This window comes from Eretmochelys imbricata, chromosome 7, assembly GCF_965152235.1.
Source record: "Eretmochelys imbricata isolate rEreImb1 chromosome 7, rEreImb1.hap1, whole genome shotgun sequence".
NCBI classification, from domain to species: Eukaryota; Metazoa; Chordata; order Testudines; family Cheloniidae; genus Eretmochelys; species Eretmochelys imbricata.
Genome location: NC_135578.1, coordinates 69,146,170 through 69,159,988, shown reverse-complemented (window position 1 = coordinate 69,159,988; position 13,819 = coordinate 69,146,170). Strand labels below are relative to the sequence as shown.

General features: G+C 44.2%; 1 protein-coding gene across 2 annotated transcripts in view; it reads right to left on the bottom strand.

Moving 5' to 3' along the window:
- SH2D4B (SH2 domain containing 4B) overlaps nt 1–13,819 on the bottom strand; it is a 105,649-nt gene that overhangs the window by 30,485 nt on the left and 61,345 nt on the right. For both annotated transcript variants that reach the window (XM_077822633.1, XM_077822631.1), the window contains 2 exons: nt 12,876–12,916; nt 9,588–9,715 (listed from right to left, as the gene is read on the bottom strand). In XM_077822633.1, the coding sequence (XP_077678759.1) occupies nt 9,588–9,715; nt 12,876–12,916 (169 nt within the window). The remainder of the gene's footprint in view (nt 1–9,587; nt 9,716–12,875; nt 12,917–13,819) is intronic.

The window sequence follows — 13,819 nt, the reverse complement described above, 5'->3', positions numbered from 1 at the left end:
TCTAAATAAATGACCCTGTTGTAATGTACTGATTAGTTTGCACACATATTATCTCCAAACATGACAGCAGAACATATATAGTCAGTTTCAAATTACTTTTGTTCTTTTTTCTTTTAGTTTTGCTTAATGTAAAAAAAAAAGGGGGTGGGGGGAAGGGATCCAGTGCGGGAGCATACCATTACCAAGGGAAAATAATAGTCTGATGCCACCTAAACCTTGGAATGACACAGATTAGTTTAAAACAAAACAAAACAAAAAACCTTCCTATACTAAGGCAGTTCATACTTAGTGCACCTAACCTGTTTGTCTCCTAAACTTTGAACACACCCCGCCAGGCAAACATCTCTCTAAATCTGTGGTTACATTTGTGTAATCACTCATTTTTAGCATCCAATATCTGTCCAGTAAAGTAATCTCTTTCTAACCACCATCTACTTCTTTGGGTCTCAGTGAAACAGAAAACAAGGAAGATTACCTGTTGTGAAGGGACAGGGAAGCCTGTTTTCACATTAGCAATTAGCCTATTCACATTAATTATTCAGTTACCTCACTCTCTCATTTCAAAGCAATAGCTCAGCTGCTCTTTTGTGCTTCCTCTCTCCCTGCTGCATGCCACAGCTCCTGTTACCTCACTTTGAAACTCTGCTCTCCTATAAGAGGGACCATGGGTCTAAAACATTTCTTCTGTTTGCCAAAAACTTCTCTATGCTGACACTTCTCAACTGTAACGGCACTAGAAAAAACTATCTCAAAGCCTTCCAAAGGACTGGTCAACTAAAACAATTATTGAGAGCTAAGTGGAGTGACATACTGCCAGAAGTTCTCTTTTCTGAGAGCCAATCAAAAACACCTCTGGTTTCCAGAGTGAGAAGTTGAGAACTGAATCAGAGTTGATCAAGTTGTCAGGTTTTCTCGTCATATGTTACTGGAAACTAACCAGGCTTGAAACACCCATCATCAGCTACTGGTAGCACTCAAGATTTAGCACATATTCACCGCACACTGTGCTGTCCTTGAAAAATACTGTCTGTATGAGCTGGTACCTCATATTTGAGTTAGATGACTGGGATTGATACGGTGATGCTAAAACTGTAGGCCATCTCCCAGTGAATACAGAGCTGGAATCACATCACTATCATTATATAGTGAATCCACTCACAGTCCACAAATACATAACCTTGCAGGGGCATAGTGTCTCTTTTAAAGATACTCAACATAATATTCTCATGCTTGGGGATTACCACTTCAAGGGTTCAATAGAAAAATTTAGTGGTCCCCAGGAATTGCCCTGTCAATACCTCCACCAAAGACTAGTCAGATACATTTTCCCAGACTGACATGTCCCATTTCTGTGTACAGCAGTCCCTTTATAATACCTGGGGGGGTTATTCACCATGCCCTACCATGGTGAGATGTATATTCATTCCTATGTTCTGGATTCAACAATGATGAAAAGTGCTGGATTGTCAGTCCTGAAGTGCCCTGTTTATCTATGGAAAAGGGACAATGTAAGGCAACAGCAGTGCATTCTTCCCCATCAATCCATGACAATACACTTCAAGCTGTTCAAGAGGGAGCCCCCAGAGGGACAAGAGAGTGATTAAGTCTCCAGACTGATTCAATCCGTGGTTTGTGCTCTAAGATTGCCAACAAGGGTGCCATTTAGTACTAATTGCAATAATGATGTTTGGGACATAGATAGGTCCACTTGGAACCAGATTATGACACTGAACAACCATCCCCCCAGTAGGGTGTGTCCCATTCACAGAGACCTGATCCAACAAGTCCCTGGGAAAGATGCCTATTGATTTCAATAGGCTTTGGATAGGGCCCTATCTCCCTTTTTTCATCACATGCTCCTTAACTCCATTTCTATGTAAACAAGTTGAGGATCCATCCCTCTGTATTCTCAAAAGAGCAAATCAAACAGGAAAAAAGCAGATGAAGTAACAGATAGGAAAATAGATAATTCACGTTAAAAAATGCCATATCCCCACTAGGGTTTACTTCATCTCATCCTAACATGTTCTGTTACTTATTAAGTCCCCCTCACCCCCGCTAGAGAACCAGAAATTGTGTTTTGTGAACAAACAAGCATACTGTATTTATTGCTGCATAAGGTCTTGATCAAATCAAACAGCTAAAATACTTGTGACCCTGAGAAAATGCTCATTTCAATAGAAGCTACAAGAAATCTTGCTGTTGCATCCTATCCCTGTGGCAGGGTTATTCTAAAAACAAGACACTAACACTCAAAAATGTTAGACATCCCATACTGAAGTAGTTCAGTCTGCAGAACCATCCTGTCTACTTACATCTGTCAGCGTTTCTTCCCACAAACAACATGGGAGAAGAAAGCCATGAGAAGGAATTCTTGATCTGAAATCAGAGGGAACACCATACTTTTGGGCTACAATGTCTCTTCACCGACTCTCAGGACCTAAAGAAGATTCCCTTTCAAACACCTATTGACTGGACAGCTTCTTAAACTCAGCTCCTTCACTAATGGCATGTAATAGATATAAGACAAAAATGTGTTGATAATAGTAATGACTAGGACATGTCCTTTCTACACTTGTGAGCTTGTCCATTGGCCTAATGTAGGTAGATCTGAATTACCCATCGAGGACTTCCAGATCTTAACTAAGGATGGGATCATTTTAGAGTCTGGTTCTTGTTTCCTACATGACACTTGAACGATTTGAGAAAATCTTCTATATTCAGGAGTCAAACTATACATGAGCCAAAATGTAGGGTCTGAGAGTTTGCCACAACTGAACTTTCCCAGAAATAACAAGTGACAAGCCAATTTTCATAGGAAAAGAGCTGCATGCCTAAGGGGAGTTTAAACAGAAGGAAGGAAAGAACAAGACAACACTGCAGACGAAGGGCAAAGTATTAGTATATAGTGATGGAGCAAGGCCAGATGGCTACACGAAAGTAGTGAGAAACAGGTATGTTAGCTCCAGGCTAAACAAAACCCTGTTACCATGGTAATCAACTGGCAGTTGCTCCAGGTTAATCAACACACCTGGGGCAAATTAAGATCCTTCTAGAAAGCAGTGGAGACAGCTAGGTTGATGAAGCCAATCAAGAGCTGGCTGGAACTAGTTAAAAGTCTCCCAGTTAGTCATGGGTCAGGAGCTGTAGGAGGAAGCCGTCCTGCTGGAGAAACTGGGTAGCACAAACCCTATCAGGCTCAAGGATCCTGCCCTGAGGTAAGGGTGATGTCGAAGTTGAGGAAGTGGGGAGCTGCTGTGGGAAAGTGGCCCAGGGAATCGTACTCAGCCTGTTTCAGAAAGTCAGCTACCAACAGCTGCTACTATTAGGGTCCCTGAGCTGGAGCCCACAGTAGAGGGTGGGCCCAGGCTCCCCCTTTCTCCCCCACTCTCCCTGATTAATCACGGGGACTGTGAGACAACAGAAACTGTGCGAGGAAGGGTTGCTTCTTCCTACCTCCCTTGCTGGCTTATGATGAAAATGGTTCAATAGTCTGTGACCCTTGCCTCTAGAGAGATCAGGGCTATGTGGAGGGTTACAGTGAAACTCTGAGGCTAGTGTAATCCACCTGGAAGCGTGGGACCCACTGAGACAAGGTCAGAGCTTTGTCACAACTGGTGTTAGCGGTGAGATCCATTGTTCACAGTACAAGCCATCAGGAACAGTATCCCTGATAATGTCACGGCAAACCTGGTGGCTGAACTTTGTGACTTTGTCCTCACCCATAACTATTTCACATTTGGGGACAATGTATACTTTCAAGTCAGTGGCACTGCTATGGGTACCCACGTGGCCCCACAGTATGCCAACATTTTTATGGCTGACTTAGGACAACGCTTCCTCAGCTCTCGTCCCCTAATGCCTCTACTCTACTTGCACTACATTGATGACATCTTCATCATCTGGACCCATGGAAAAGAAGCCCTTGAGGAATTCCACCATGATTTCAACAATTTCCATCCCACCATCAACCTCATTCTGGACCAGTCCACACAAAAGAGATCCACTTCCTGGACACTGCAGTGCTAATAAGTGATGGTCACATAACCACCACCCTATACCACCCAACTGACAGCTATACTTACCTACATGTTCCAGCTTTCATCCAACCACACCACATGATCCATTGTCTACAGCCAAGCTCTGTGATACAACCACATTTGCTCCAACCCCTCAGACAGAGACAAACACCTACAAGATCTTTATCAAGAGTTCTTACAACTACAGTACCCACTTGTTGAAGTGAAGAAATGGATTGACAGAGCCAGAAGAGTACCCAGAAGTCACCTACTACAGGACAGGCCCAACAAAGAAAGTAACAGAACGCCACTAGCTGTCACCTTCAGCCCCAAACTAAAACCTCTCCAGCGCATCATCAAGGATCTACAACCTATCCTGAAGGACGATCCCTCACTCTCACAGATCTTGGGAGACAGGCCAGTCCTTGCTTACAGACAGCCCCCCAACCTGAAGCAAATACTCACCAGCAACCACACACCACACAACAAAAACACTAACTCAGGAACCTATCCTTGCAACAAAGCCCATTGCCAACTGTGTCCACACATCTATTCAGGAGACACCACCATAGGACCTAATCACATCAGCCACACTATCAGAGGCTCATTCACCTGCACATCTACCAATGTGATATATGCCATCATGTGCCAGCAATGCCCCTCTTCCATGTACATTGGCCAAACCAGATAGTCTCTACTCAAAAGAATAAATGGACACAAATCAGACATCAAGAATTATAACATTCAAAAACCAGTCAGAGAACACTTCAATCTCCCTGGTCACTTGATTACAGACCTAAAAGTCACAATATTACAACAAAAAAACTTCAAAAACAGACTCCAGCAAGAGATTGCTGAATTGGAATTAATTTGCAAACTGGACACCATTAAATTAGGCTTGAATAAAGACTGGGAGTGGATGGGTCATTACACAAAGTAAAACTATTTCCCCATGCTTATTCTGCCCCCCCATCCCCACCCCACTGTTACTCTCACCTTCTTGTCAACTGCTGGAAATGGGCCATCCTGATTATCAATACAAAAGGTTTTTTTCTCCTGCTGATAATAGCTTACCTTAATTGATCACTCTCGTTATAGCGTGTATGGCAACACCCATTTTTTAATGTTCTCTGTGTATATATATATATCTTCCTACTGTATTTTCCACTGCATGCTTCTGATGAAGTGGGTTTTAGCCCACGAAAGCGTATGCTCAAATAAATTTGTTAGTCTCTAGGGTGCCACAAGTACTCCTCATTATTTTTGCTGATACAGACTAACACGGCTACCACTCTGAAACATTGTTCAGTGTGGCAGAAGAAAAAGAGGTTTAAAAAAAGGAGTGCACTGTGGTTTGGGGTTTTTGTTTTGTACCACAGTGGAGGAGGTGGTGAGAGCTCTGGCGCAAGCCACGGTGCCCCAACAGGAGGCCTCCCAGGTTCAGGCGATGGCGCAACAGAAGCCTATGCAGCTACTGCAGGAAACCAACCAATTTTTGGTGAGCCAGGCAACCCAAGATCAAGCCCTCCTGTGAGAGGTAGTGGACCAGCTGAAGATCTTCACCACCCAGGCCCGGCGGTCCAACAGGACATGAACCCTGAGGGCCACTGGTTGTCTGACAAAGATGACAACAGAAGATGACATAGAGGCATATATGCTCTCATTAGAGAGGACTGCTCAGCGTGAGGTGTGGCCCCAGGAGCAGTGGACCAGCATTCTCACACCCTTTTTGTGCAAAGGTGCCCAGAAGGCCTACTTTGATCTACCTGCCGAGGATGCTGCTGACTATCCCCAGCTGAAGACAGAGATCCTAGCCCGATCAGGGATGATGGCAGCAATATGGACCCAGAGGTTTCATGAGTGGAAATACCAGGAGAACAAACCTCTGAGATCCCAGCTATTTGACCTCATACACCTTGTGTAGAAGTGGTTACGGCCCGAGGTATGCAGTCCGGAGGAGATTTTGGAGACTTTGGTCATGGACCATCACATGCAGTAACTGCCGCCAGATCTCCGCAAATGGGTAGGCCAGAACGATCCATCCACCTGTCACAAAATGATCACGCTGATAGAAAGATGGATGACTGTGAGAGAACTGACCGATTTCCCATGGAAGGCCCCTTGTGAAGCAAGCACCTCACCCCAACCCTGGAAGATTGGGTGGCCAAACCCCCGGGGAGCCCTAGGTGGTCGAACAGGGCGGCTGAAAACCAGCTAGGAACCCAGAAGGAAGGGAATGGCCTGAGTGGGGGGAACCCTGAGACTAAACCCCCTAACCCACGTGATAGGGGAGTGACTGGAAGCAATTATAGACGTTATGCATGTGGGGAGTGGAGACACATAGCAGCACAGTGTCCCAGCACTGAGAAGCCTATGCAATGTAACTTGTGGGATTGGGAGGTCCTATGCTCCCTTATCCACCTCGCAGGGGTCGCAGTAGCCCCGCATAACTACACCAGGCCGGTGAGAATAAACGGGGTGGAGACTACAGCACTTGTGGACTCTGGGAGTGCTATCACCCTCATATCGGGTAAGCTGGTAAAAAGTAGCCAGCTGCTACAGGCCAAACAAGTAGCAGTGACATGCGTATATGGGGCCATAAGCTATTACCCCACCATCTCAGTAGAGATAGAGATTCAGGGGAACCCCATTGAGGTGACAGTAGGCATAGTTCCTAAACTCCCATATTCCATAGTCATTGGGAGGGACTATCCAGGGTTTGATAATTTACTTCTCCTGGAAAGGCTGGAGGCAGGAGGGGACACTGAGGGCAATGACTTGTCACCATGGGAATGTCAACCCCCGATGTTTTCTGAGATTTCTCAGGATCTGTTCCCTGCTCCCAGAAAGACCCGGAAGACCAAAAGAGAGGAAGGCTTTGGGAACCCAGATCTTGACCCAGGGCCAGAGGACCTCCCTAGTAGGCAGATAGACATGGACAGCAGACAGAGAAACTTTGACCATGGAAGGTGAGCCAGAGGCTAGCCCCAGCTGTGACAGCGGTGAGCCACTGGAAGAAGAAGAAGCCGGCCCCTGGAAGCTCAGGCAGGTTAGTCCTGGAGGAGAAACTTTCGGATGGGACCAAGCAGAGGACCCCAGATATAACAACACCAGGAGAAAGGTGGCTGAGATAGACAGGATACCTGTGGATGGGAAGGTCTACGGCCTGAGACCTTACTTTATAGTGAAGAAAGATCTCCTGTACTGGGTTGTGCAAATGCAGGAACAAGAGATACAGCAACTTCTGGTGCCACGAAAGCACCAAAAATCCATATTGAGCCTTGCCCACAGTCACCTTTTTGGAGGACACCTAGGGGTAGAGAAAACCCAGGCATGGATCCTGCGGAGGTTCTTCTAGCCAGGAGTACACAAAGATGTCCAGCGGTACTGCACCTCCTGTCTGGAGTGTCAGCTGCATAGCCCTTGCCCACACTTGAAGGTCCCTTTGATACCTCTTCCAATAATAGAGATAATTTTTGAACAAATAGCCATAGATCTGGTAGGGCCCCTAGAGAAGACAGCATGGGCCACCAACATGTACTAGTTGTCCTGGACTATGCAACCCAGTACCCGGAAGCCGTCCCCCTATGCAACACGGCTTCCAAGACAATAGCTAAGGAGTTAGTACAGATCTTTGCCGAGGTTGGGCTACTCAAGGAGATATTGACTGATCAAGCTGATGAAAGATCTCTGTTCTTTGCTCCACGTACAAGCCCTACGGACTTCTGTATACCACCCTCAAACCAATGGCCTTGATCAGGAAAGTGGTAAACTGGGATGAGAAAGATTGGGATACCCTACTGCCTTACCTCATGTTTGCCATCCGGGCGGTCCCACAAGCCTCCATGGGCTTCTCTCCATTCAAACTACTATACGGGCGCCACCCCCAGGGCATATTGGATATAGCCAGAGAAGACAGGAAGAAGAGCCAAATCCCGGAAGGAACACAGTCGAGTATGTACTGCAGATAAGAGATCGTATAGCCAGAGTTACGCCCATTGTATGGGAACACTTGGAGAAAGCACAGGAGACCCATTACAACCACCAAGCAAAGGTTTGACGGTTCCAACCTGGAGACTGGGTGATGGCACTGGTGCCCACAGCAGAGAGTAAACTTTTGGCCCAGCGGCAGAGACTCCTAAGAAGTGATCGAAGTGGTGGGGGAGGTGAATTATAAGGTGTGGCAGCCAGGCTGCTGGAAACTGGAGCAAATTTACCACATCAATCTAAAACCTTGGCACAACTGAGAGGCATGCTTAGTCACCCAGGAGGCCCTTCCCCATATACTGAAAACTACAAAAAATACAATTATTGCATTAACTAACTCTTAGAGAGATCCCATGTCAAATATCTGTATCTACAGGCCCATCTTTCATCTGCATTACTGCTCATAAAAAATGGAAATGTATAATATTTACGAGCTAGCCACTTCTTTCTTCTTGTTTGAAGCACCAAGCCATTGAAAATAGCAGCTAGCTGATGTGTTCTAAAATATTTAAGTAAGAACTTATGTATAGTGAGAAAGATTTGGAACCACAACCTGGAGACAGACAAGAGCTGACAATAATTGTATTTCTTCATTTTTTGCTTGTAACAGATGATTAGTTGAGATATGATTCTCCATGTGTACATTTAACTTATTTATGCCTTGATAAGCAGGGAGTGAGGGAGGCTCACCTGTCAAAGAGCTCTCAAGGAAAGTGAGGGATTCTCTAAAAACACAACCCCATAATAAGAAACGACAATTGGGGTCAAACAAAGGTCAGGCCCACCACACCTACTATAATGCTCTAATTCCTAACATTCAGAGGAAAAGAGTATTATGACTTGGATCTAAAATACATTCAAGCTCATAAATAGAAGTTTTTGTGTCAGCTATGCTTTATACTAATGGCCAGAATGTTTGGTTCCCACCTATATAATTACAGCAAGTATAAACTGCGTTTGTAATGCAAGATGAAAATGAGACTTGCATGTGTGCACGTTTAACCCATACACCTTTGGGATGTGGTGTTCTGTCCCATCTAGTGGCACTGAGACGACTTAGAGAGAGAGAGAGAGAGAGAGAGATTAATGAGTTTGCTCTACAGCCTTAGCTAACAGCAAATTGGCTTTTCACTCATGCTGTAGAGGCTCATGTACTAAACTCCAGAGGTCCCAGGTTCGATCCTGCCAGCCAACGACCGAGGTCTGTCAGTGTTACACATACATCTGTCCCAAATGTTATTCAAGATCTCCATTTGAGCAGTTCAGGCTCTGATAATGCTGAGAAATAGGAGGACAACTGGTAAGTGTCACAAATTGGACTACAAAACAGAGGAAAAGAAAATGGGGAAGAATAGTCTCTCTATGATAAAGATAATGGATAGACATTACTTGTCAGTCAGCAACGCATTTTATACCAACCTCTGTAAGGAAGGTGAACAAGATTATTCCCGACTAGCGATGTGATTGAGAGTGCCTATTGTGTTTCTTTAAAAAAAAAAAAAGATATTTTGTAACCCACCACTTCAACCCAGAACGTCCTTCAGGCTCAATTATATGAAAGAATAAAGATAACTGAATTACCATGAAACCAGGGCGCAACAGCACAGGTGTTCCTCTCAAACCCAGCACGTCGTGGAAGCTGCTCCTCCTTGAACCAATGAATGAGGATTTCTCTGGAATTGGGTCTAGAAGGACGCTCCCAAGCTTTCCTACATTTAAAATACAAACAATGGGAGATATACATCATGCAGCTGTAGTACAAAAAATAACTTGCACCATGATCATAGAGTAGGGGAAACAGAGGCTAATCACTAGAGTTCACTGGGAATATTTTCCTTCGCACAGCAAAAAAAAATTTTTTTTAACAAAAACAACTGTTTTTCCCCCACTTATCAATTTTTTTGGATTTCATTGAATAACCAGATTTCTTTTGGGTAGGGAAGGTGCGGATTTGTTTTCTCATAAAAATCCAAACATTTTTGACAAAAGAAATTCCATCACTAAAACTTCAGTTTTGTCCAATACCCATTTTCTGTCAATAAGATTTAATGGAAAATGTTCAACCTGCTCTATTATTCACTCCGATTTCTTTTAATTTTTCATAGACAAGAGATTATTATTTGCAGGCAAAAAACCTTACTTTTTACCTTTTGTGTGAATCCCCTGCAAGTTAAGCCAGATTCAGCCATTGTGACTGGCATGCCTTGACCACAGGAAAACATGGAGAGAAAACATTTCTCTGGAATGTCATTCTGAGGTGCCTTTCCTTCACCCTACTTCTACTGCTGCTGCACAGGTCTTATGTCCCTACTTATGCATCTTGTAAGTCCTCCGTTTCTGTTTAGCTCACTGCATTTTTCTAGCTCTCGCATCTTGTGCTCTACCTACAATGGAGCTATAATTTAATGATCCATATTTGCAGGCAACCTGAGTAAGTTATGCAACTAGTATTGTTTTGAATTACAACTCCTTCAGAATCAGGATATCAACTGGACAATTACAGAGAAGCACCACTATAACCTACCAGACAACCAAGAACCAACAAAACAAACTAGATCCTGTATCAGAGTAACAGCTGTGTTAGTCTGTATTTGCAAAAAGAAAAGGAGTACTTGTGGCACCTTAGAGACTAACCAATTTATTTGAGCATAAGCTTTCGTGAGCTACATACTGTATGCATCCGATGAAGTGAGCTGTAGCTCACGAAAGCTTATGCTCAAATAAATTGGTTATTCTCTAAGGTGCCACAAGTACTCCTTTTCTAGATCCTGTAGTATTCGAAAATGATGAGCTTGCCCTCTAGTGATTGGAGGCCATGCAAGAGACTATTGAGTGCTCTTGACATCTGATGGATATCCTCCTCAGGGTTCTGGGTCCTGCTTCCACTGAAGTCAATAGCAGTTTGGCTGCTGATTTCAACAGAAGCAGAATTAGGCCTTTAGCGTAAATGGCAGAACACCTGAAGCTGACCCCAAGGAGTCTCAGTTCAAGTGGCAAGACAGAGACCTAAGTCAGAATATCAATCGGATATGCTCTAAGGCTTGGTCTATGCTACAAGGTTTTACCAGTTTTCCCTTCTGTTGGCACATCCTTGCACACATCCATTCTCAGTTTTGAGTCCTGCCAGCAAAACCCATTCAAGCTAAACCATCTCCCCAAATGGCATAAATCCTGTACCAGCACCATTTCATCAGTATAATGCCTGTGTGGATGCTGCATTACCTGTACCGGTACAAATTGTCCTCCGGCAAAAGAACCGCAAGGCCCCTGGTCCCACAGCAGTGACTGCTTTTCTCAAATTTTTGAACTCTGCTGCCTAGGGGAAGCTTCCCCACCTCTTAAAATCCCCAATATGTTTGGAAATTCCTCTCATCCTACTAGCCTACCTTTGGTATACTAGAATTCAGGTATTATTCCAGGTAAAGCTATAGCTAAAAAAAGCTCAGGTAAACCTCATGCTGCTTCCTGTCCAGGAAAGAATTCCTGGATTTCATCAGCCTGTGAGCGTAGAGGGGCTGTACAAGCCCAGATGTGGAACTGCTGCAGAAATAAAGATGTTTATTTGGATATTGCAAAGGCCAGAGGTACAACAGGGACAATTAGCACTGTCTGGCAAAGAGAGAAGAACTGCATCAGTCCTACCAAAAGACAAAGCAGGGGACAAAAAATCTGGTGCTATCCTCAAGGGCTGCCACTACTATGTGGAGCTAGATGCCATACTGAGTGGTGACCCCATCACCGCCCCACAAATGACAATGGACACCTCGCAACATCTGGAGGAAGGGACCACACAACTGCAACATGAAAGTCAGCTTGTTTAGGAGGGGGATGTGGATGTTGCAGAGCCCACAGAGGGTCAAGAGCTCTTCCACACTCAACTGAGCCTGACCCACTTGAACCAAAAGATGGAACCCAGTGAGGAAGGGGAAGGGAACTCCAGTAGATGAAATATACTGCTGCCCATTTATGCATGCTTTCTTCTCAGGGCCCCAAAACTTCCCCCTTCTGGATTCCTCTTTCCCACCTTCTGAAAATGGCCTCTGAACTCGTGAAGGCAGAGATCAAAGGAACCATCTTTTATAACATCTGGTGTGTTTTAAGAGCATGCAACTTGCACAATTAGATAAATCTTTGCTGAAAGAACACAATAAGCAACCAAAAATTATTCCCAAATACCTATTCCCAAATACTATTTTTGTAGGCAGAAAAAAAGTAAAATAAAAACAATGCAAACACAGAAATATATGCAAACCAATACCAGAGTATTCAAATTAAGTACATGGAAAAGATGCTCTGACATTATGATAACAGAGAGATTACAGTGCTATCCATACAGAGAAGAAAGCAACTACACATGAAGGCAGCGTGTTAATTCCCTAGATATTGCTGCTTTTAAAGATTTTGTATGGGTCGCCTAGACAGTTTACCCACTCCTGGACCCAAAAGTCCAGAGCTCACTTCTCTCTGATTCTGTTTAAGAGCAGAAGATAAACAGGACTCCAAACAGCCTTTTGGGAACTGTTTGAGCATGAATTAAAAGGGCTGGTTTTATAGCAATTTTCTACCTAGGGCCAAATCATGAAATTTGTCCCAGTCGATTTCTACACAACTACAGTAGACAAAGTAAGCATGGTAGGGGCAGAAGGAAAAAAAAAACAACCACACAGATAGAGACAAACGATGATTAGTAAAAGGAACAAAACGCTTCAACACACAGAGAAAATCAGCAGGGAAAAATAGACAGGAAAGAAGGACGAGGGGAGGAAATAAAAACCGAGACAAGCTTTTCAAAGAATATAGAAGGCGAAAGAAATAGAGATCACAGAGAGAAATAACATCATTTCACTGTGACTTTAGGTAGCCCTGAACTGAAGAGGCAGTGCACAAATTTGCACCAGCCCAGGATTAACCTCTGGAAGCACTGTGACTCACACTCACCCCTCTAGAGATACTGTGCTAACCCCCTTTCTCCTGCTCCAAAAAGCAGTAATCTACTGATGTCCCACACCAGCAGCAGATTAGAACACACCACATGCCTGCTTAGCTGAACTGGCCACCTCACTGGAGGAGCAATACTTTGACTCTGCCCCTTCTCTCTCTCTGCTCACCCACCTGCCCCCCATATGGGGAGTACACACGTACAAAGTAGCTGTTATTCCTAAGCATGCAGATCCAAGATCTGGGTGTCCTGTACAAGGGTTTAAGGAGAGTTCTTACTCCCCTGATTCCCTTCAGCAGGTATATAGTCTGAGTCACAATCTAGTCATACACAATGACAAAAAGATACCTTAAAAGATACGAAAAACAAACAATACCGATTTTTAAACATAGATGCGACTTGGAGATGGATAAACACCTTTGGACAAGGGCTGGATAAGGATACAAACTTATTTCAGGTCTTCTCAGCCCTACTTGTAAGTAATTCACACCAAAAAACACCCAGTTCTGTAGTAAATAATTCCATTTAGAAAGCTGAGAACTTCAGGCTGAATTATAAAGGAAAGTGTGGGCCCCTTAATGAATGAGGGAGGCAACCTAGTGACAGAGGATGTGGAAAAAGCTAATGTACTCAATGCTTTTTTTGCCTCTGTCTTCACTAACAAGGTCAGCTCCCAGACTGCTGCGCTGGGCATCACAACATGGGGAATAGATGGCCAGCCCTCTGTGAAGAAAGAGGTGGTTAGGGACTATTTAGAAAAGCTGGACATGCACAAGTCCATGGGGCCGGACGAGTTGCATCCGAGAGTGCTAAAGGAATTGGCGGCTGTGATTGCAGAGCCATTGGCCATTATCTTTGAAAACTCGTGGCGAAC